The sequence below is a fragment of the Epinephelus moara genome, chromosome 22 (genome assembly GCF_006386435.1).
Source record: "Epinephelus moara isolate mb chromosome 22, YSFRI_EMoa_1.0, whole genome shotgun sequence".
Lineage (NCBI taxonomy): Eukaryota > Metazoa > Chordata > Actinopteri > Perciformes > Serranidae > Epinephelus > Epinephelus moara.
The window spans coordinates 4,632,652-4,656,385 of NC_065527.1; the positions used below are offsets into that span (position 1 = coordinate 4,632,652).

Sequence of the window (23,734 nt, forward strand, 5' to 3'; positions counted from 1 at the left end):
CATGTGGTTTGTGCCAGGCGGACATGATTGCCAATATTTTTTCATTATTGCAAGAAATTCCATTGACTCATTCACAAGTCAAAAATGTGTTTTATCTGAAAGAAACATGCAATATTTACACCTAAGATCATAGAAAAATAGTAATAATATTATTCCTCACTATATGAAGTGACTGATAACAAGATCTGTATAATGGATTGGTTTTTATTTTGTAGACAATTGATCTGGATTTATAGCATGATGAGATGACAGCACCATAATGTGTTTGGTATCACTGGAAAGCTCTGGTCCTGCACTTTCATGTGATATACGTGGCATTTCTGTGCAACCCTGCATTCGCGAGTAATCCATCCAAGAGTAATGTGTGTGCAAAGCTGTATGAAAGCTCTGTTATACATAATTTTAGTGTAACTTTATCTTTTCTTTCTCGCTGTGAAAACATTGGACTACCAGCTTGGTCTTGTTGGAAAGCTACGGTTCCGCTGTTTTACGTGATATGCGTGGCTTCTCGCTATGACGAACGGTTGCAGAGAAAATCCATAGAGAAGAAGAGGTGTGAATTTGGACGCACTATGCGTCGTTTGGGCCCATAGGGTTAAATTTCTTACTATTTTAAAATTCAAATTACATGTGGATTTTTATGCTCAAATTTAGCCTTTAATTTATATTTACTATGTACTTAAACAGACTTATGCATTGCAATACCACTATCAGCATGTGGGCGTTATATACTCTGTCCACTAGATGGCAAACTTCTCCCAACAGCACCAAACATTGCCATTAATTGGTCCACAGCCTCAAAGGCATCATCAAAAGTCCTCCAAAAAGACACTCTTGTTCAAGGCTGGAATAGAAAGCTTCTAAAAGGGATATGGCTGCACTGGAAGCCTCATTGGAACTGCACAGTGGTTAGCATTAGTTTCCGGGCTAAAAAAAGTTAAGTCTGTCACATGCAGCCCTCCAGAGGTATTAGTAAAGTTATGTCATACATTGTCGAGCCCAGAGTTAACAACAGCTGTGTCCAGTATGTGAGATCAGTCCTCTTTGACGTTTGGTGGACAAACACAGCACACAGCTCAACTGGGCAAGCTCCACTTCAACATTACAGTACGAACTTCATTTTCAGATTACTTTACAATTGACATCACATCTATTTTTTACTTGCCCGATGGGACAACTGCATGAGGCATTCCGCTTCGTCGAACACAGAGTTTACTTGTGGCGTGCAAGCGTTAATGTCGAGCCATACGCACGCATTGTGACTTTAATGGTCAGGAGTGATGAGCTCTGCGGGCGGATCGCATTATGCCATTTCTAAAATTGTAACGTTAGAAATTAATGTTAGCACATTAAACATGAGATTGTGATTCACATTTGTCCGATGTGCCAAAAGTAGGGCAAGATTTGCTAACGATAGCCAACATCGTCCCAGTGACCTACAGTACTTTATGTACAATTTATAGTACTGAATATTGCATACTGTTAACTTTTATAATCATTTTAAAGGAAAGATAAAAGTACCTGAGTGGTAACCAATGCAGCTTACCCATGACTTATTCCCATTTTATGAAAAAGAGAAAAAATAATTACGACTGACCAACCTGTGACTTCACCTTAAACACCATTCGCCACATGTCATGTCCCATGTGAACGAGCCATAAAGCTCTTTCTTCAGAATAAGCACCCACTGAGAGCCCCTTGACAGATCTCAAGGATCTGCTTTGCACATTTTCCCCCGCTGAAGCATTAGCAGTGTACAGACTCCATTAAAGAGTATTTATCCAGGCAGGAGGTGCAGAGCTCTCAGACATTATTAATCACTTCACATGCCTCACGAGGAAGACAAAAAATACAAAATGCAGAAAGTAGACTGATGCAAGGATTTGCATATCGGAATAGGTGGCAAGCCGGAAAAATAAGGAAGGTGCAACATTAAAGAAAGATAAGGCATACTAACAAATGACAAGACTACATCACGTGGCAAACTGCTCACATGCACAGGATGGCAGTCAACCTGACACATCACCACAAAATACAACCAGGACACAAAACACTTTATGAGAAAGTCCTTGCTGCCCGACCATACAAGCATCTATACCCTTACTCCTGTAAAGTAGATTGACCACTAACCTTGGTCAACACACCATTCAACTGCTCACCAATAAAAGCCTTCAAGTGGTTTACCACTGAAAGACTTTTATTGTGTAGTAAGCAAGCAGTAAGTGCTGAGCTTGTACATAAATACTTCATCACAGCTCCATCAGTGATGCAAAAAAAGAGCCAATCAGAAGGCTGTTATCAGGTACAGTTAGGAACAAAAACGCAGGAGTGAAAGGAAAAATGATGACGACCCCTTTATCCAAATGAATCTACTGAAAGCTAAACATAGCACATGATCTGAAAATCAAGATGTTTGTGGTGACATCGACAAAGCTTGTTTGATTGTGGGGACTGGCACTGTTTGGCCCTTCAATGCAGAGAAATTATACTGCAGGTGGATGCACTTATAACCTGCTGTGAGGCTGCAATGAAACTTTAACCCTGAAAAACAACACAGAGGTACTGCTGTGAAAAGAGTATCTGAATGCCTTGGTTACTGTACATACGGCCTCTGGTTTCTTACCGACAGCCATGTAATCTTTGTCCTTGAGGGCAACAAAGAAATAAATAAATGAACAAGACTCTACCATAGACTGTACTAAGTAATGGACGTTGCCACCATAACATCACTCACTGGTTTGTGGTCTCCCATTCTGAAGCTTCGAGTTTGGCATTTTGGCCGTCGCCATCTTGGATATCTGGAGTCAGGAGTGGCTATATTTGAAGAGGGTGGAGCTAAGCTTAACGCTAGCAGCTAGGATGATAATGCTAGTTTTTAAAACCATTTAAACAAAATGTACTTCATTAAAAAACTAAATAGCTGACTCTTCAGTGGGTGTTTTTGTACAACCAAACGCTACGCATGACTTTTTCAGGTAACCAAAACATTACAATTAACATTCATGGACTGAAAACACACTTAAATAGCGACAGCTACAGAATCTGGGGTTACGCCATGCTCATGTTATGTTATGTGATAGCGACCTGTCAATGGACGGCACCCACCTGTCACTCAAAGCAGCCACACCCTTAATTATGCATAACTTGGAGTCTTTTTAACATTTAAATGGGTGAGATATATAAAAATTCAACCTGCTTACAATTGTTACAAATTGACATTTACAAAAAAGATTTTGTGGCTGAATATAATTTGTAGCTTCTTAAAATATGAATGAGGATAGTGATAGTGAGATACTGGCTACAGCTGTATTGGTAGTAGTGATGAAACGGCGAAAAACAGAAAGGAAACGAGCATCAGATGGACTGTATTCATAATCAATACACCACAATAACATAAATAACCAGCACTAATTAATCAGTCAGTGAGAATGTGTGTGTGGGTGGGGCATAAGCACATACAGCGAGCAGCAGCAGTGACCCACCATGAGAACAGAAACAGAGGGCTCAGCGGGGACACAGCACCCACCGCAGTAGGCACACACATGATCAACGGCCATTTTGACTTTGACTTCACTACAAGCCAATTAGCTGTAGAAACAGGTGACGTGCATCACGCTCTAAAACCAGCTGCCGGCGATTTGACCAGCGGAGTTGCAGGTGACACCATCAGCCGACTTGAGTCGAGCTCGGAACAGCCAGTTCACAGAGCTGTAACTTTTCTCTGCAACGTTCTGAAACGGTTTCGTCTAGTTGTGAATCTTTGGTCTGAACGGGGCTTTTAGAGCCAGCCCCAAGTGGCCAATAGAGGAAGTGCAGTTTTTGGCACTGCCTGGTTGAGTTTTTTTTTTTTCTGCTTGAACTCTACATGTAACATACTCAAGCCTTTCTGGACATACCTGCCTCTATTCTAGGTTTTCTTTGTATGAAAAAACAAAACAAAAACAACACCAAACTGAAGGCAGTACCAATAGTTCCCCTCCCCTTCCTTACCTCTCTGTCCATGCTATCCAGATCCTCCTTGCAAAGCGTGTACAGAGGCATCGTTTCTGACATGCTCGGCTGTCGTTTCCGACGAGACGGTCCTGGCTGCTCGTCGTCTTGGCTGGACCCCGCGGCATCATCTTGCTGACTCTTTGAAGTTCCCCTGTGGAAAATAACAGACACTATAAATGTAAACCAGTGTAGTGGCGATAAATGGATGAACTAGCTGGCTAATTAGCTCAATATACAGAAAGATGAAGATATCAGATTGTTTTATGTGACCCAGGTAATGTAATGTTTCTATCTACAATATTAATATCATCAGCATCTGCTATTTTCAATATCATGTCAAAATGTAGCTGAAATCGTATGTTGGCATGTCATGACATTTAATTAATCATTTCAATTTAATAGAATAAAATCTCTGAAAATGAATACTTATTTTGTGTTGTCCTGTTTACTTGTTCTACTTTGAAAGTCATTCTTGTGTTACAGTGATTGTCACATGAATTGCAAACACTGTACACAATCTGCACATTTTTTACAACACAGACAGTTTGCAGATGTTGAGTGCAGGGTGAAAGAGTGAAGGTTGAAGCTGGAAACCAACAGTTTCCAACAGACCAAGAAAACCTAAATAAAAAAATAAAATACAATATAATAAAAAAAAACTAAAATAAAATAGAATTAATTTAAATTAAATTAAATTAAATTTAAAAAAAATATAAAATTCAAATTTCATCCATTTTAGGTGATGAGTGAAACAGCTGTGTTGGTAATGAAAACCTCTGATGACCTACTTTTTTCACCCCACATAATAAATTGATCAGGAATCAAAGAGGGAATCAATAAAGATTCAGACCGATAAGCAGAATCAATAATAGCACTGGTATCAATAAATCTAATCAATTCCTTTCCCTAATGAGAAGCGGGAGGTCTGCCTCTCTGTTACGAGAGCCCATTAAATGTTAGTTCCTGTTGGCAGTGCTTAATTGAACAAATCAACTTTGAAGATTAAATCCAACTTTATGCAACTCCCTGAAAACTCCACGGTGCTGCTAATCCATGAATTATATGAGCCAATTTCATGCTCCTGATTATTAATTATAGAGTATCATCACAGATTTGATTCTAAACACATTAAGCCTCCGTGACTGTCCAGTAAAAAAGATGGCTGAAGTTTTATTCCTCTGGAGATATGTGAAAAGCAGACAGGCCACAAAGACAAACACACACAGAGGCAGAGGACACACTCTGCATTAGCATTTGTGACTGACAGATGGATGACAAATAAAGTGGAAGATCACAGAGGTGACTTTGAGGATCTGTGAAGCCTTCCCTGCACCTGCCACATCATTCTTGTCCAAATGTAGGTGGAAATTAAATGAGAACGAGACTGGAAAATCAAATATTTATACGACTGCATGAGTATTTTGTACTAAGAGTTCTTTGTAGTCGTATAAAGTAGCCTGAATTTTATGGTGCTTTTATTTCCAACCCAAAATGCAGATACAAATAAAAATACAACACGTTTGAAGGCTTGTCTTTGAGCTGCACAACACACTCCCTGCCACCCAATGCTATAAACAATCCATACAATAAAAGGTGTGTTGGGAGGGTTATTGTGCCTCTGTTGACAGCTGCATGTCTCCCCTGACGGAAATTCATAAAGCATTGTAGCACTACACCAAGAGCTGTCTTAGTTCACAGAGAGGATAAGGATGGAAATGAGGCCTCGAGGACAAATCAATACATTTAAGATCCCTTATAAGCTGTTCTGCAGTCAGTACACTTTTTTATGTCAGCTTTTTTACATACTATAGCTCTGCACGAACCCTCGAGGGATTTTCTGGCTACAATGTAAGAGCACGTCCACTATTCCTGTTGATATGAAAAATGGAAAGTGAAGAGAGCGTGTATGTGGGCAATATCAATCATCACAATTTATTCAACAATGGAAAATAATTCCCTTAACTGTAATGTTGCCTGTAAAGGGATACACTGCTTGTTAATAGTACATCTGTTGCTCTTCGTGCCTCCATTTTGGATCCAGCTCCTTAAAATGAACATTTGTATCACTCCAATTTTATTCTTACCTGAGACAAGACTGCTCTCTGTGATCAGAGAGCAACATAGACCCCGACGCCTGGAGGTAGGATGGCGGCCGTGGCACCTGAGGGCCCCTGCGGATCAGCTTCCCTGTGACAGAGTCGTAGGTGCGGATCTCAGGGGCTGGAGCTGGAGGTCTTTGCTGGATGGGAGCTGGGTGGAAAAGATGCTTCTGCAAGGAGCCCTGAAAGTCAGGGAATGCTGCTGGACTGTTGCTCCTTTAACAGACAAGAAACATGTCTCAGATTTGGAATTATCTCAGGTGTTATTGTATTTAACAGGTCAGCAGCATATGTGGTATCTTTAAGTTACTTACCTTAGCGTCTTTGAATAGTCCTCCTTTAACGGGTACAGCTGCTCCTCCACCCTCTCCCAGCGCTCCAGACAGCTCCACAGCCAGTCAGGGTTGACTACACAGAGGTGCTTGCAGCCTTGTGCCTGACGGACCTTCTCTGTGCCTGGGTGACAGGAATCAAAGAGGAAAAAGGTGAAAATGAGAGCAGGTGCAGTCCTTACAATCAAAAGCTATTACCAAAACCACACACTCTGGGACCGCTGAATAATTCACATCAATGATCAGACTCTCTCCTGGAAGAGAAAATAATTGCCGGATCAATATTATGAGAAAGATAACAAGGACGACTCCTCTTTTTCACTTTTCTGCCAACTCAATAGTTTTCTTAGAAATCCAGAAAGCAATGTTTTTCCTTCCAAATCCACAATAGAGAGCAGTGTTTCTGCTTGAACAAGTTGTATTGATGTTAGACAAAAAGAAACTAAATTGAATCTTTGAGGCTAGAAGCTCATTAACCCTAGGTTGTTTTATTCATGCATGACTATCACATTTCCTCTTCGGGTGGCGTACAGTATCAAGTGCCTGCTTTGTGTTGAGCGTTGTATCATAAACTGGCAAACTGATAAAAGGGATGTTCTCCATAGTATAGTTTTTTTTTCACTTAAGCTGTGGTGCGGAACTTTTGTCTCCCCCTTCTGGCCGTAAGAGTAATTAAACAAACACTGTCTACGTGTTTATGTCGAACGCCTGCAGCTAAGCCCGCTGCATCTACCCTGCCCCCAGGAGCACTCTCGTCGGGTCTTTCTTTTTTTTTTTTACTGTAATTTTCTCTCTGAACGTAGAGTTTTGTTTTTATCTGGAGCTCCCCTTCAGAAACCTTTCTTAGATGCTTCTCTGGATCTTCCACTACAGTCTCCCTGGAAAATTAGCATTGGTATTATCAAAATTAACCATGGCTGTAAATGCCAACCAAGCTAGCAGCTAAAGGGAGGGTTAGCTCCAACCTCTAGTCCAATACGGTCATTTCTGGCTCCAAAAATCGAAGATGGCGACGGCCAAAATGTCGGACTCGAGGCTTAAAAACTGGATCCACAAACCAATGGGTGACATCACAATGTCAATGGCTATGACAATTATTTTTATACAGTCTTTGTTCGACCAACAGACCGGCATCAGCATCCATAGAGTCATCTGTGGCTAAAAGAATACCCAAAAATTGCTTTATCATCACAAAAAGTATAGGACATAATTGTTATCACCAGCCTAACTGTGTATTAAAAACAGAGTAAGTTTATCTTTGTCCATTGAAGTTTTTTGCGTTGAGAATCCTGGAGGACATGAAGAGCTAAAGAGGTTAGGATTGGTGAAAAGATTGGAAGAAATAGGGCAACAAAGTCATAAAGCATAGTTTCAATTCTGTAAATAAAGTGTAAACAAGATAAACCCCTTCTTTTTGACTGCCACCTCTGATAATTGTGCACTTGAAAATAGGGATGCACCGAATATTCGGTAACCGAATATTTGGTAACCGAATATATTCGGCAACCGAATATATTCGGCCGAATATTGCAAAAAAAACACACATTTGGTATTCGGTGGAATAAGTGAAAAGCAAGGCCGAATAATAGCGGCGTGTTTTGATAACGCAATCAAACAGCGTGCGGTGACGGACGGAGTAAAATGTCGGCAGTGTGGCGATATTTTACTCCGTCTGTCACCGCACTCGCATTTGCGACTAAAAATAGTTTTGTGTGGGCAAAATAAATCATTCAGCACACTGTGTGAGTACAGATTTCAACCAGCAGCAGAAACGAAACGGCGAATCCTGCCGGTTGTGCGTTGAACGGGGGTCACAGACACGGACAGGAATACATATTCCTATCAAATACGGCGGCGCATGATAACGGCTTACCGGCGACGGAGAAGTCCGGCTCCAGGTGAATAACTTCTTGTCATGACTGCCCAAAAGTACCTGAACAGCCGAGCCGTGGCGGCACACAGTATGTGGCGTGTCAGAGGAGAAACAAGCCGTTCACATTTCTTTCTTTGTGGCAGGTAACAGTCCACAAACCTCACCGCACTTTAGGGACTGTTCTTTACTTATGAAGGGACTTGTCAGGGGAGGAGGGTGGCTGGTTGATTTTTATTTTATTTATTTATTTTATTTTGATCCCCCCTATGTTAATCACTTATTGATGCTGTTTTTGAAGTATGAATAAGTCAATAAGTAATTTATTCCATTGAAATATCATTGATGTATTATAGAAAAGTGATTTATCTTTTTATAAATGACAAAAGGCACATCTGCCTCATTTTTGCTGTGGTATCGTGATACTACTCAGAACCATGATATTTTCATTGGTATCGTACCGTGGGTCCCAATTTTGGTACCGTGACAACACTAATCTGGAGGGGGTTCATCTGCAAAAACTAATGAAAAACTAAAAAACGGCATTCGGTATTCGGTACTCGGTATTCGGCCAAGTGTTTAATATTATTCGGCTTCGGCCACAAATTTTCATTTCGGTGCATCCCTACTTGAAAGTTAAAATGTGTTAACGAGAAAGGTAAAGTATCCTAGGCACGAAAATGAACATCATGTGAACGATAATAGCAAAGAAAACATAAAGCTAGGATTTTCTGTGAAAAGGACAAGGTAAATACCGGTCAAATGTGCTGTTCTGACAACACAATGGGCATTTTCCGCAGCTCTTTTTAGACTAAGTGACCTACTACTTGTATTGTCCTGGTTCTATCTTTGGCTGATTTTTCTCTTTGTGATGTACAAGATGAGTGATTGCCAAGTGCTGCTCACAGTGGGGCTGTCTCTCAAAGCAACAGTGCCACTTCCTGTGCTTGTTTACAGAAGGTAAACTGGAGTGGTAGCAAAACAGGCGTGAATCCGCGTTAGACAGAACAGCGTTTTCTAAGCAGGATGGAAGCTGCTCTGACATTTTCAGTGTCACAGAGAGTCCTTTATTGTCTTGTCTCTATCTTGTGAACTACCAGAGAATGTGTGACTGCAGCCAGCAGTTACAACTGGCAACAGCAACGTCCTTTAGGGGTGCTTAAAAAAAACTGGCCTGATCAACATTCAAAGCAAAACAGGACATTTCGCAACCAACTGGTTAACACAGGATGGGCTGGTCCCACCAAGGCAGTACATTATTTTCAGTCACAGCATAATTTAGTCTTCATGTGCAACACTAGCCTCCATAGGATACATTTTTCACTAGCTTTGTTGATTGAAGTCTTTGCCCATTCGGGGGGAAAAACACAGCCTCCAGCGTTCACACAGTTCTCTAATGTCAGAATGCAGTGAACCATGTTTATGTCAATCAAGCAATTACTGAGAAGGGGCTGTGTCAATGCGGCAATCAGTACCAAGCATTATTATTTAAAGCTGCATAAATCAAATTTTGGCCACCAGTGCAAAAGAAAACAAGCGGACCACTACGGAGCAAAGAGATCAACAACTGATTACTCCTGCAATACCATGTTCTACTCTTTACACACAAAACCAACTGTGTTCTTATCTGTCTTCACTTCAAGTTGTAATAAAGTCAGCTGCATTTTTGATACTACTTATGGTCTTCATTTTTCTGCATTAGCCATTCAATGCATTTACATTCTATTATTACCCCACTATATAGTAGTATTTATTGGTAGAGGCGGAGTCCGCCATTCCTGCGCTGAATTCAAAGGAAACGATGCGAACATATAATCAAGTACAATTTTACCTCACTGATATCTGCCGCACTGTTTTCTGCTGAGCCTATTTATACAGTACTAAAGCTGTGCTAAGTATAAAGTCCTACTCTGCTGCTTCACAGATGAAAGGACTTTAACCAAGGTCTCTGCATTAGTGCACCCATACACCCTTTTTGTCACATGTTAACTGGAGCTTGTCACACTGGAGTGGCTGACCTCTGACTGAGATGCATTAATTGTAATGACAGAGTATTCAATCTCAATTTTCTCTCCTCAAGTTTTGGCAAGGGCTCAGACACACAAATGTGCCAATATGTAAGTGAGCCTGGCTTTTAAACAAACCTTCCATGACCCTTCTTGGATTCTAGCCTCATTAGCAAACCATTACTCACATCAATTACAAGAGGTTCCAGCACAAGGCTACTAAAAGATACTAATTAACTATATTCAGTAATAGGAACAAGACCAAAATATGCAGGTGAGGAAAAACTATTTTAATATCACTTTCAGTCCTAGGTTTGGGTGACTGAACAAGATTATAGTTCAACACGATATTGCCAAATCGTCAATTATTTACTCCACCCCTATAAAATACTGTTTGAGAATAACACCACAAAGTTTAAAAAGATCAATTTGTTGCCAACGTTCACAGTGATAAAGCTACAACAGCATGCTTGCTCAACAACATACATACATCTCTACATACCAGCTCTTGCTGCGATGAGATGCGTCGTCCGATTGGGATCTTGGAAGCTAAGAACCAGATTCTTGCCAATCATGGCTCCCAGTGCTTTGGCATGGTAGTACTCACGGGTCCTCTCCATGGGGTAGTTGGTTGGGTACAGTCCGCTGAACACTATCGTCGTGCCCTCCAGTGTCTTGCTTTTCAGCTCCGGGACAATCTTGCGGATGTCCGGCATTTCCGACTCCTCCTTCCTCAAGTAGGCCTCGTATCGTGCATAGTACTCTGCGTGGATCCTCTCCAGCACTTCCTCCAGGTGGATCAAGTGATCGTCCTGGTCGATATCAGCTTCGTCTTCCTCCTCCTCCTCGTCCTCCATACTCTGGTCCAGCAGCTCCTCCCCCATGGTGACCCCAGATTGTTCACTATTCTGGGACTCTGTTTCTGGCTCTCTCCTATCTGAGCAGCCATTCCCCAGCTCAGGGTCTGGGAGAAGAACTCCTGAAGGTTCTGCCGAGTCAGAGCTGGTTTCTCCTTCGCTCCGGCCTTTACTGTCCCCTTCCCTAGCCTCATCCGCATCACCTGGCTCTTGCGTGACTCCCTCCTGCCCAGGCTGCTTTGCCTGGCGAGACTTGCCTTCACTATCACTCTCTGATGAGGGAGGCTTTTCTGTAATAGAGTCACTGTCACTGTCGCTGGAAAGGTCAAAGTCCAAGTTATTGGACTCATGGCTCGGTGCTGATGAGTTTGCACTGTCCTGTGCCTCTTTTGTCACCAGTGTCCTGTTGCCATCATCATCCTTAACATTTGTTCCGTCACCCACCTGAGTTTCTACCGACCCTGCCCCAGACTGCACTTCAGTCTCTGACCCTTTACCTTGTCCCGATTCATCCTCCACAACCCCTGTGGGATGTGTCCGTTCATTTGTTGGTACTCCCTGAGAAGACTGAGATGTTGTGGTTTCTTCCTTTCCAGAAATGTTGTTGTCTTTTGCCCTTTTCCTCGGGCCATTATTTTGCTCATCGGCACCAAGTGTCCCTGGTTCTGTGCTCTCTGCTAGTCGACTTGACGGGCCTCCTGCTGCAACAAGACACAGGGATCAGAATCAATAGGTGACTCAACAGTAAGTTATCTGCTATTATTTCATGATGGCATTTTTCCCAATAACACTTGCGACTTTTTTTCACTTTTCATTTCACAACGTCACTTTTAATGACAATGATGTTGTCAACACTCTCTTGCCTCTCAGCCAATCACCTTGCCAACCCCCTTATGATAGCAAGCTCAACAACATCTACCAGATTAGCCAGTTAGCACCAAGTCAATTTTATATGGTGGACATAAAAACTGAACTACAACTTCTGGGTCCATCATGTGATGCCATTGGACCGAAAAAGACTTTTACCCCAGAGACTTACATTGAAAAAAGACGCCTGTTAATACATCAGCAGCTGTTCTTCTTCTTTGAATTAGCCACTAACGGCTACAGCTACTTTTTTAATTTTCCTGCAGTGGGTCACACACATAACATGTCGTAAAAACGTCGCACTCATGCAGCCCATAATCCCACCCTGCCAGCTGTCCCTTTTACACTGAGGTCATTTCAGTGCAGTTACTACCTCCGATGTCACGTTAAAGGCGAGACAACTCTTTCCCTCCGTTCCGTGATTGTACCTTTTATACAGAATGGTGAGGTGGCATAACGATGTGAAATTCCTGCATTGACAATGCAGTGTAAAAGGTGCTTATAATTAGCGCCTGTCTGCTGCAGCAACAACATCAAATTTATTGTGAACTGACTATCGAGTTGCTGTTGTAAACAGTTATTTTTTTACTTCTGATAACGTTTTACTATATTTTGTCTTTTTTTTTTGGCTCCATACTTACAAAACTTAATCTTCACCACCTCTAACCCATAGTGATAATTTAAAACAGATTTTTAAAGCTCCCATAGGACCCACATCTCTAGTAAGAAAACTTCCAACTAAGAAAGATCTTTTAAATGGTCTGTCATGATACATGCAACATAGTTTAGTTCAGATTTCACGCACTGTTTGGCACCATATAAGCTCAGTAGCAGTGATGGTTACTGCCCTTTTCAGCATGTACCTAAGCATTAATGCATTCTGGAAGGTCTGTGACCCTGTGATTATAAACCTCTGAGTAATAACCTTCCTAACATTTCACACACACTCTACCCTGGGGGATAACCCAGATTTAAGCTCAGGAAGAGCTGTTTTGGCTGCCTGTGCTGGCAGGCACCTCTTGGTGTAGAATCTCCCTCTGAAGGCAAAGCCGACTCCTCTGGGTACACTGAGTCACTCCAGTGCAAGTGACTCTATTCGAGCGTGACATAAATTCTCAAGCGATAACCTGTCAACAACACAGAGTAATCCACAAGACAGCGATACTGATACCGAGACAGCCAGACTTGACAAATAAGAGTCGTGGCTTTTGGAGGCAAAATATCCTGCCATTTTTTAAACTAGATAGAAAGATGTACCATAAACTCTGCATACATCTCCATTAGTGATGATATGTGTAGTGTACTGTATCATGTGGAACCACAGGGCTGGATGGACAGGAGAGGGCAGATAAATAATGTGAGGAGGCAGGGCATGCGAGAGAGGGCGCGGGCCAGTGGACACAGGCCTGCAGAATACCAATGCAGCAAATTAGACTGTAGGCAAAACTTTTCAACAGTGTAATTCATCCTCAAAAACAAAGAGCCATTTTTAGACTTACATTGTTTGCAGCATCTCAGTATCAAGAATGGCAGGCAATCTACAGGACAATGACTCAGCGTAATTACTGATACAGTGTGTGGTATAATAATTACATAATGATTCAGATGGTATTAGTTAACAATGATCACAAGACAAATATGCCGCCTCTGTAGTCATATAGTATATTGGCACATGTACACGTGTTTTTAAGAGTGCTTACAGGGGACCTATTATGCTTACAATTAAATAAAGTTCCAAATACCCAGATATTAGTATGTAAAAGTAATCCAAGCGAGCAAAAACCAACAGCTTCAACCATTCTAAATACTGTTTTTAATGTTTTTCTCTACTTAGGGACATCTGGTCATCTGTTCCAGGCATGCTACTGCAAGTGTTTACACTACGTAGCCAACACTGATGTATGACGCTACATGTTACCTTCAGGGAAACGTGTCATCTTTAATGCCAATGTTGTTATTTTCCTCCAGATTTTGGATCATATTCCTACTGGAACATTTCTAGTTGTGTTTAACAGCTGTTACTGTTAATTTTTGAACGGGAGAAGATGCCTGCCAGCACACTGCTACATGAGGCTACATGATGACATCTGGGAAACATGCAATCTTGATGCTCATGTTAATTTCACCCCTAATTTGGGTCATATTCATTGTGTTTAAAAGTTTTAATTGTTCATTTTTAACCAGAGGAAGTGCCACTATACACAGTCTTTCCCAGGCTGCTAGTACACTGTTGCATGTAGCTACACGCTAACGTCTGAGAAACACATAATCTTGTTTGCTAAAGCGGACAGTAATTCCCTGGCCTCCAGTACACCGCTACATGTAGCTGCATGCTATCGACAGGGAAACATGTAATCATGTTTGCTGTAGTTGATAAGCTGACCCCAAATTCAGATCATATTCCCGCTGGAACATAGAAGACAACTTTAGAAGCTTTTATTGTTCATTTTTATTGGAGAAAATGCCTGCAAGCACAATGCTACATGTAGCTACATGCTAACGTCAGGAAACATGCAATCTTGGTTGCCAGTATTGTTAATTTCTCCCCAATTTCAGATCATATTCCTGCTGGAACATGTCCGGTTGTGTTTAGAGGCTTTACTTGTTAATTTTAAATGGGAGAAAGTGCCGCTAAACACAGTTATTCAATGGTTGCCAATACAATGCTACATGTAGCTACATGCTAACGACAGGGAAACATATAATCTTGGTTGCTGATGTTATTAATTTATACCCGATTTCAAATTATATTCCTGCTGGAACATGTCTGGTTGTGTTTTGAAGCTTAATCTGTTATTTTTTTTCACGGTAGAACGTACCACTAAGACGCCAAGATGTGAAAGACCTGGCTATGCTGATCAATCAGAGCAGACTGGGCTTTTTCGGGAGGGGGGCTGAAAGAAACAGGTGTTAAAACAGGGTGTCTCAGACAGAGGGTGAAAACAGGCATTCCTGCTCAGACAGTGAGGAAAATAAACTGTTTTTTGACCTTTACAGCCTGAAAACATCTTCTTGTAGTAACCATGAATACAAATATGAACCTAAAAATGAGCATATTTGGTCCTATGTAAAGCTGCACCTCCCGACAACAACATCAAAAATTAAAAAATATATATTCTTTTTAATAATTTCAAAACTCCACAGAATTAATTCATGAACTGGTATTTTTATTTCATAATGTATTTGTTCTAGCAATACAACTGCAACTGTAAATAATATTAATGCCATCAGGAGAACTGCTGATTTGGTCAAATCCTTCATGTAAATGTGTGTATGTTGTTCATGTGATAGACATTATTGAAACATGTCCACTTTACCTATTTGACCTGCAAAGCAGCAGGAGAGTTGCTTGATGAACAAAAAGAGTTCAAATCTGCTTTGGGCAAACTGGAGCTTGTGTTTTAACCACATAACGAACTCTGTATTCTTTCCCAATTTATCAACGATGTAAAGGCCATTGTTGAGCCTGGCAGCTGCTGTAACATGGGATCAGGACAACCAGGAGTTATCGCTAATTGATGTGACAGCCAGAGAGTGGGTGTAAATGAGGGGTTCCTACAAAAGTCCCCAAGGAGACACACTGGCTGGCTCCAAGCAGCTTTTCCTGTTGTGATAATAAAGAGGATAACACTGTGTCTTTGAGAGGAGTCCCTTTATGAGTTCGACACAGAGGGACATACTGAGGTGAAGTATCAGAGCCCTTAAAGACAGCCTGTCCTTGTCATTGACAGGTACGTTTGATTCATGGTGAGGTTGGTGAATAGAGGTGTGTAGGCTCCTAATGCTGCACATGAATGCAGTGTTGATGACTATTTATCATGTGGGTCTGGCCTGGGTGACTCCTTTTGATAAAAGATATCACCAAGGAACCTAATGGAGTTATCATGTGCCCAATATACTGCCAGTTCAAGTGCTAGGGATGTTATTCTGATTTCTATTTGGTCCGTATGCCTGGCCTTAAGAATATGTCTTATCACATGTAAAACAAAAACTGCATTAACTCATTTTTGACCATTGAAATACAATTTGTTTAGAATCCTGTATTTATACAACAGAACTGTGTCAAGTAAGAAAACCGATTCACAGGTCGTCTATCTTCAGATTTTGCTGCTTGTTTAACAGATTTCAAGTTCTATGTTCCATGACTGCAAAGGATGGAAATCTCCACTGGATATGAGACGTACGCATCAGGGAAGCATCCTGTCCCTTAATCAACATTGACTCTGTCTTCCAAAAATGTCTATGAACAGCAGCTCTTGGGGAGCTGGAGTGGACATCACTAACCTGACTGCCTGCAGAGATTTACTGAACCAAAATAGTTTTCATGTCGGCTCCATGGGAAGAAATCAACAGTGTTTTTATGTATTGATTCACTGATTTTACTCCCTTGCCCCCTACAGCGAGTGCGGGGAATCTAGATATGATTAATAAGTTCAAGACACAAACACAACAGGATATTTGTTTGATTTTAATAGCTGCCTAGGCAGATTAAGCCTCACTAAACACAACAAAAATAGACTGGAAGCATTAAAATGTGGTGGGGTCTCTGTGAGACTTGCCTCTTACTGAGTCAGTTTTGATTGTGCAGATGGGCATGAGTACTCGAGTACTCGTCCAGTGTATAGAGGAATTTCTGCCCAAAATCCCACATGGGAATGTGACTTTGTTTAACTATTTGAAATGAGTAAAATCTGTGTGTCTTTCTTCGCTCAGCACCCTATTGCTCTGCTGTCGCTCTCTCTGTTAATCATGTGACTGCTGCTGCTGGAGTGTGAGCTCAGCACCAAGGAACAGTCGGTGAGAATCTGCCTGCACACACTAACAGTGATGGGCTAACGCTACCTTGCACTTATTAATAGGACAGAGTTCAGCAGTTTTGGCTTAAGTGTAACACCAAGGGCTCTACAAGGGCTCCCCCACCCCAGGTTTGAACTACAAACCCTCTTGCTGTGAGGCAACATTGCTAACATCTGCACCACCGCGTCGCCCATTCCTCTTGTTACATTGATTTTTTTTTTTTTTAGCAAGTATTTGAGTACACTACAAAACTTTAATTGAAATACTCAAATATGGAAGTTACTTAAAATGCCCATCCCTAAGTGGATTGATAAATTTAATGAAATGGAAGCATATCTGCTCCGTAGGCACACGAGTGACGGGCGTCAAAAATGCTTCTGAAAACACTTTCAGTGCTGACTGGCCACGAGAGCCACCCAGCATGAAGTGGAGGCTCGTTTGCTTCTACTCGCATTTCTCGTGCAGCTCTCAGGCTGCACCAAAGTTAACTCTGCTAATGAAAAAAATCCTACGTTTCCTCCTCCTACTGTTTTTTCATTTGGATGTTCAGAGCGCAAATACTGTGATGAAAAGAAATTAGTGTGGCTGTCACTGAGACGCTGCAGTGTTATTTATCTGTTATGTTTCATTGGTTTCACTTTCATTCATAGCTCTGAATAATTGAAACCTCACTGCTGTTGTCCTTACCTCCAGTTTAATACTGGTACATTAACTTTGGAGCTGTGTCACAGGTGTCTGGTTTTACTGGATGGTTACTACCTCACCTGACAGCCAATCAGAATAGGGACTACTCAGTGGCCATGGTATCAAACAATATGACTCTATGGTCTTAAATCAATAATAAAATATTCTTTTACTAATTTGTCATATCGTCAAGAACATCGTTATCGCAAAAATACCCTGACATATCATTCTATTTTGGGGCCATATTGCCTACCCCTAGTGGAAATTTTTTAAGGGCATTGCTGTTAAAAATAACTTGTAAGTGTGGTCCTCATCCATCACCAATTAAAACTTCATAAACTGCATTGAATTTGTAAACACCTTTAACAGAATTGGTCCTCCTATGGCAATTCACTTAGTGCTGAGTGTCAGTGTCAGCACAGTAAACTCTTTCCCTCTATTCCCAACTAAGTGCTGGATTGTGTAACATTCAGCATGAGCACTACGACTCTGTACGAGCAGCCCAAGATCAGTGAAGCCACAGCACTGACTTGTTAAACTTCAGCTAAAAGTGCCTCTCTCATGGGAATGTGCACAGAACTGGAAACTACTCACAGGACAGTGCGTTCTTGTCACTTTGACCCTCAGTGTTGCATAAACCGTCAGCAACTTTGTCGTTACACGATCTTCCTACAAGTGCTTCATGTTATCAAAGATGCGTGGGCAGCGTACCTTTCTTTGCCATCTGAGCTTCCCGTGATCCAGGGGGAGCGTTGATGTCCCCTGTGCCCTGGAAGTAGATGTATTTCTTCACAGTGATAAGGTTAGGTGCAAACTTCCACACGTCCTCTCGGTCGTCGATTATGGAGACCATGGAATCACCGCAAGGGAAAAGATTCCTGTCAGAAGAAGAATAGAAAAAAACATGACTCTCGCAAAAACTGCTGAGCTTTTTGACAGAGGCTTTTCCAGAGATAAACAGTGTGAGGCTGTTATTTATCTCTTTGGCTGTAGTGATATTGCAGTGACAGATAGTGTTTTGCTATAAATCAAAATAGCAAGCTTGCACCAACAGTCTACCTCTGTTATTTGCAAGATGTCATGAACAACCATTCATTGGTGACACGGAGAGAGAATCAGAGCTCCACTCTTTGTGCTCGTCTACAGTCACTGACAGATCGTCCACAATAAAAACAGTTGAAGAAGCTAAGAAATGATTTGGGTGAATTCACTGCTGCCAACAGGCGGTGTGGCTCGTCCACCAACTATCCCATAGATGCCTTGCAGCCTCACTTAAGTGCCATGATTATTATTTTTATGGCTTTTTTGTCTTTATTAGATGGGGCAGGTTAAGCGTGAAAGTAGAAGGTCACATAGTCACTTGAATAGCAACTCCAATTTAAGCCAGCCCAGCTCAAACGCAAACGCAAGTTTGGACCTGCAAACTTTCTGTTGCTGCTGTCACACACATTATGGGCCCTATTTAGATGGTCTAAAGCAGATGGCGGAGGGCGCATAATCCATGTCGCAAGTGTCATTGCTATTTAGATGCAGGCGCAGTTGTCATTTTCACACCTTGCGCCCCCGTCATCTAATTAGCAAATGAACTTGCGCTCCTCTGGGTGTGTTGGTCTAAAAATGAGGAGTGGTCAGGCACAGTCACGGCCCGTTGCTAGTTAGATGACGTAAAAAGCAAATGCGCCAGTAACCAACAAAAACCTGGTCTAAAGTCAACGGCGCAGTATTTCACTGTTAAACAAGTTAGTAATATGCGTCTCTAGGTGGGTGCACAGCACGCATGCACTCTGCTCAGACACACACGGAGCAGCCACACATATGCAAAAGATAACAAATAAAAATATGATTACAATGTGAAAGGTTATTATTGTGCACATTACAATATTTATCAGAAACACGTCTTAATGGTCAGTCATTAATCAGAATGATCTAATCGCAGTAACAATGATCATCATAATCCGGGAGGTCCATGCTCGCAGTGTCTGAATATACGGAACTGCGAGCAGACCTCCACGGGCTGATGATGCATAACCTGTAAAATGAACTTGTCTTTCCCAAATGAATTGTGATCATTTTGGCATGTAAATCACAAAATCAAAGATGTGAAAACGTTTCATAAACTTTATTTTTACATAAACACAACAATAACCAGCTTCTGTGAACTAAAAACGTAAACTTATAGCCCTACAAGTACAAATGTATATGTAAAAAAAAAAAAAAAGCTTTTAGAACGTAAAACTGAAGATCATCTTGTCAGGAGGAGGAGGAGGAGGATGCACAGCGGCCGCACAGCCCGCCGCACAGCCTGGGGCACCCGGGGGAAGCTCCGCAGCCCGCGTGCAGCCAGACCAGACGGGCCCGGGTGCAGCCACGGGACCAGCCCTTCCTGCACCTTCAGGCGGGGAGATTCCGGATGCTGGAGAGGGAGCTGGGCTCTCTAACCCCCCGGGTTAAAATAAAATTGAATAACTTACAATTTGTTGACAGCGGTTCTCTTGTGCGCGTGCGCTCTCTTTCTCTCTCGCAGTCTCACTCTGTTTCTTTTCTTTTGACTTTTCTAAGATGACAGATGCTGAATATATACTCCCTATCTGATGCTGTGGCTGTTTGTGGTTGGCTGAGAGGGATGTGAACTTACTAGATTGCAGCTGTGTTAATCAAATCAGGTTGGGTTTCCATTATGTGCCAAACGTGCCAAACGGTGCCAATCCCCTTTGATCTGTCATCAGATGTGACGGGACAGTCGATATAGAGATACATTTATCGTCTCCTCAGCTGTAAAACGCTCACTCTTTCCAGTTGGTAGGTCCGCCATCTAACTAGCTCTCCGCCGTGCGCTCCAATCGCGCCACTTTTAAAGGGAATGAGAGGTGACACTCTGATTGGCTTATTGGATAATATGCCCAAAACACACCCATGACTAATTCACAGAGTAAGTCCAACCCTTTTAGACTCTCCGCCATGGCGCACAGTCTGAAAACGCGCTGTCTAACTAGCAAGTGACTGGGACACGCCCATGCGCCGCACGCCTGGCGCTTTGCGTTTTAGACCATCTAAATAGGGCCCTAGACCCGGCCCACAGTGAACCCCGGCCAGATGAATTTGAGTTGCTGCTGCCTAGTGTTGTCAAAAATACTGATTTATCGACACAAATCGATTCTGAATATTTTAAGCGGTTTTCAAAATTTTCTGACAGCAACAACACTACTGTCACACACTTTTTTGTTCTCCTAATAGCAAGATGACACACACCTTTGCAGTGCCCCCATAGCCCCGCCTCCTTTCAATCACTCACGGTGCTGTCTTCTAACCACTTGTCTTATTCGCTCCGGTTGCATGTAGGCTGTTTGGCACTGTTTTGGGGGTTTTTTCTTCAACTTTATTGCCTTATAAATGTGTGACAATCTTAGGAGATGTCGAAAGTCTGCACTACTGCAAAATGAATATTGTTAACGTACAAAGGTTTTAATTATTGTTAAAGTTTACTACAGTATAGTTCTAAGTAAAGTCCTAACCGAGAAAGGATAACTCAATGGTTTGATGTTAAAGTCTTGTTATATTCATATTTTAATAATGTTAAATTTTATGCCCTTTTAATTTAATTTCCTGTGGTATTGAAAACAGCAACAAATAGATATTTTTCAAGGAATTGTATCGACGTTAGAAATTGCAGTATTGTGACAACACTACTTCAGATGCTACTGAAGGTCCTACTCCAGAACTTCCGCCTACTCTGTTCCAAGCGAACACTCTCCTAGAAGCGTGGAGTGAGATTGAAGGATCACTGGGTGCAGGAGCTACCTAATTCTTGTTTTGTTTGTGGTCTGATCAGAGAGACAGAGAGCTGGACGAGGGGCAGAGTGAAACAATGCGCTGCATGCTGCTCTACAATGGAATAATTTTACCTATTATAGCTACTAAACAATAGAAATTCAATATGTGGTGGTCAATGTTGATCTTACAGCAGCCATCGCAAACACATCCATGTTTGGGAAACAGTGCAGGGTTGGCTAAATGTCTCTGGCACATGGACATTTTAATAAGGAAGTAAAGTGCATTTAATATAGCACCTTTCACAGAGCGAGGTCACAAAATGCTTCACCGTAATGAAACTGTTAACAACAATAAGGCCATAAGAACAGATATTAGTTTATTTACCACTTTGCTATGTCATATGATGCTGCTGAAATAACAGTCAGAAAGACATTTTCATGGTCTAGTGTTTAAAACGCAAACAAAAATCGCTTTAAAATTGGAATATTAAATTGCAATATTTGTAGAATCCCAAAACAAATCAAATCTGCACCTAGGTATCGGGATAGTATCGAAATGGGAGGTACACATACTGCTCCTGTGAGACATATTGAAAGTTTTATCTGTGCAATAAGGAAACTGTCTCTTTGTGCTTTAAAACAAAACAGTAAAATAATATCCAGAGAGACAGGACAGGTACAGGGAGATCACAGACTGCACTGTTAACCATTCGTTTACCCACCTAAGATTCCCCGTCTTGGAGAAAGGGTCGATGCATTCATCTCTGGAGAGAATCCGATGAGAGAAAAGCTTCTTTTCTGGATCCAGAAAGCCTAAAAAAACGAAAGATTAAAGATTAAAAAGATGCATATTTGAATGCCAATTCGATCCCTGACTGCATAAGACAGCCGGGTCAGAGTCTCCTTCAACCACCACAGCAGCTGTCAATAGCTGGAGCACTGCTCTGAAACACGCCGACCTCCCTGCATCAGGGCCAACAGTAGTAAAATCCAATTCAAAATGCATTAAACATTCATCATATGGAGGCAGAACAGTACTTGGACTGAGGCTGCCTCTATTAAATACAGTATGATGAAAGATTGCAGCCTGAATACCAAAAAGACAGCATATAAACACACTGCCTACACTTCAATATAAGGCAGCCTTGAATCATGAAGTGAAATATTTTCATCTAGGAAGAAACATCACTCAGCTCGCAGCCAAAAAACTAAAACTGGGCAGGAAAGTGAGGGGTCGTCAAGTGTACCTGCAAGTTTGGCAGGTTACAAAGTGTTAATGCAAAACATTAACTGGCTGAAGATGCATTTTAAAATGTGGCACCCCTGCTGCTTGCAAAGACACATTAGATGCACAACAGTGACCTGAAACAGAAAACACGAGCAGACACCTCCCTCTTATGGACACAATCAGGCAATACAAGTCAGAGACCAACAGTTTCCCCACACTGTCTTTGAATGCTGCAACACTCTGATGTCAGTGTGGATGAATAAAATCAGTACTTATAATTTGCAGTAAAGTGCGAATGAGTCCATTACCAGCAATGGTGTGTGCATAAAGGCGGCTCCCGAACGTGAAGACGTGCAACTCATAGAGTTTGGCGATTTTCTCCAGGAAAGCCTTGCAGTGTGGGCGCAGCCGCGTGTGGAGCATCGGCTCTCCTCGCCCGAGCTGGAAGTGGAAAATGCCCTGGAGGAAATAACACAGGTTTAGTTCTCAACATCTGCTCTTAAAAGAAGAAACAGGACTTCAGTAAAACAATGATGAAAGGCTGAAAACTGCAAAGCAAAGTACTTTCAGGAGCCTACGACTAGATTTTGTTTATAAAGGTAAACAAAGAGAGACCCTGACCCATGTGTGCAGATTACAGCATGTACTAATAACAGTCATTTCTACAGAGGCTTTGCCATTATACTGGCAGACAGCCCTTTGATCTGGCCCAGCAGAATAATCCTGAATCCATCCACTTCCTGTTTGACATAAACTCACACAGATTTATTCTACTGGAGCAGAACTACTTCATCTGATGTGTTGTTTGTCAGAAAACCCAAAGCGTTTATAGTTAAGGCCACTGGAAGGTGGAGTGAAATACATTCAGATTCATGAAGCTCATGAAGTTTTTGACTACCTGTAGCACTATAAAAGCAGTGGTTTCCATCTGGTGCAGCCACAGGGTCCAGATTTCTCCTTCATCATTAGCTCAAGGTCCACATAGTTTAATACGTTCAGCATCATACTTGCATTTGGCCACGTTGTCAAGCTAGTTTGCTGTCTCTTTCAAGAAGCTGTCCATTTCTCCTCACTCTGCAGCAGGAAACAGCACTTCAAAATAAAAGCTACGTGCCAGAAATTCACTGTACTTAAAAATAAAGTGTGTTGCTTATAAACTTGACATGTTTACAAGTCACTTGCGATGCATTCAGAATGGACTTGTGACCCAACAGTTGGGAACCACTGCTAT

The 23,734-nt window shown here is 41.7% G+C and overlaps 1 protein-coding gene across 2 annotated transcripts in view; it reads right to left on the reverse strand.

Annotated features, from left to right (window-relative positions):
* Positions 1 to 23,734, reverse strand: part of ctdp1 (CTD (carboxy-terminal domain, RNA polymerase II, polypeptide A) phosphatase, subunit 1) — a 107,211-nt gene that overhangs the window by 77,776 nt on the left and 5,701 nt on the right. The window contains exons 5-11 of one of the 2 annotated variants that reach the window (XM_050035423.1): positions 22,812 to 22,962; positions 21,998 to 22,088; positions 18,217 to 18,383; positions 10,803 to 11,855; positions 6,407 to 6,548; positions 6,078 to 6,308; positions 3,991 to 4,144 (exon numbers count right to left, since the gene is read on the reverse strand). In XM_050035423.1, coding sequence (XP_049891380.1) covers positions 3,991 to 4,144; positions 6,078 to 6,308; positions 6,407 to 6,548; positions 10,803 to 11,855; positions 18,217 to 18,383; positions 21,998 to 22,088; positions 22,812 to 22,962 — 1,989 coding nt within the window. Of the gene's footprint in view, positions 1 to 3,990; positions 4,145 to 6,077; positions 6,309 to 6,406; positions 6,549 to 10,802; positions 11,859 to 18,216; positions 18,384 to 21,997; positions 22,089 to 22,811; positions 22,963 to 23,734 lie in introns of both variants that reach the window. The other variant, XM_050035422.1, reaches the window with a different exon arrangement.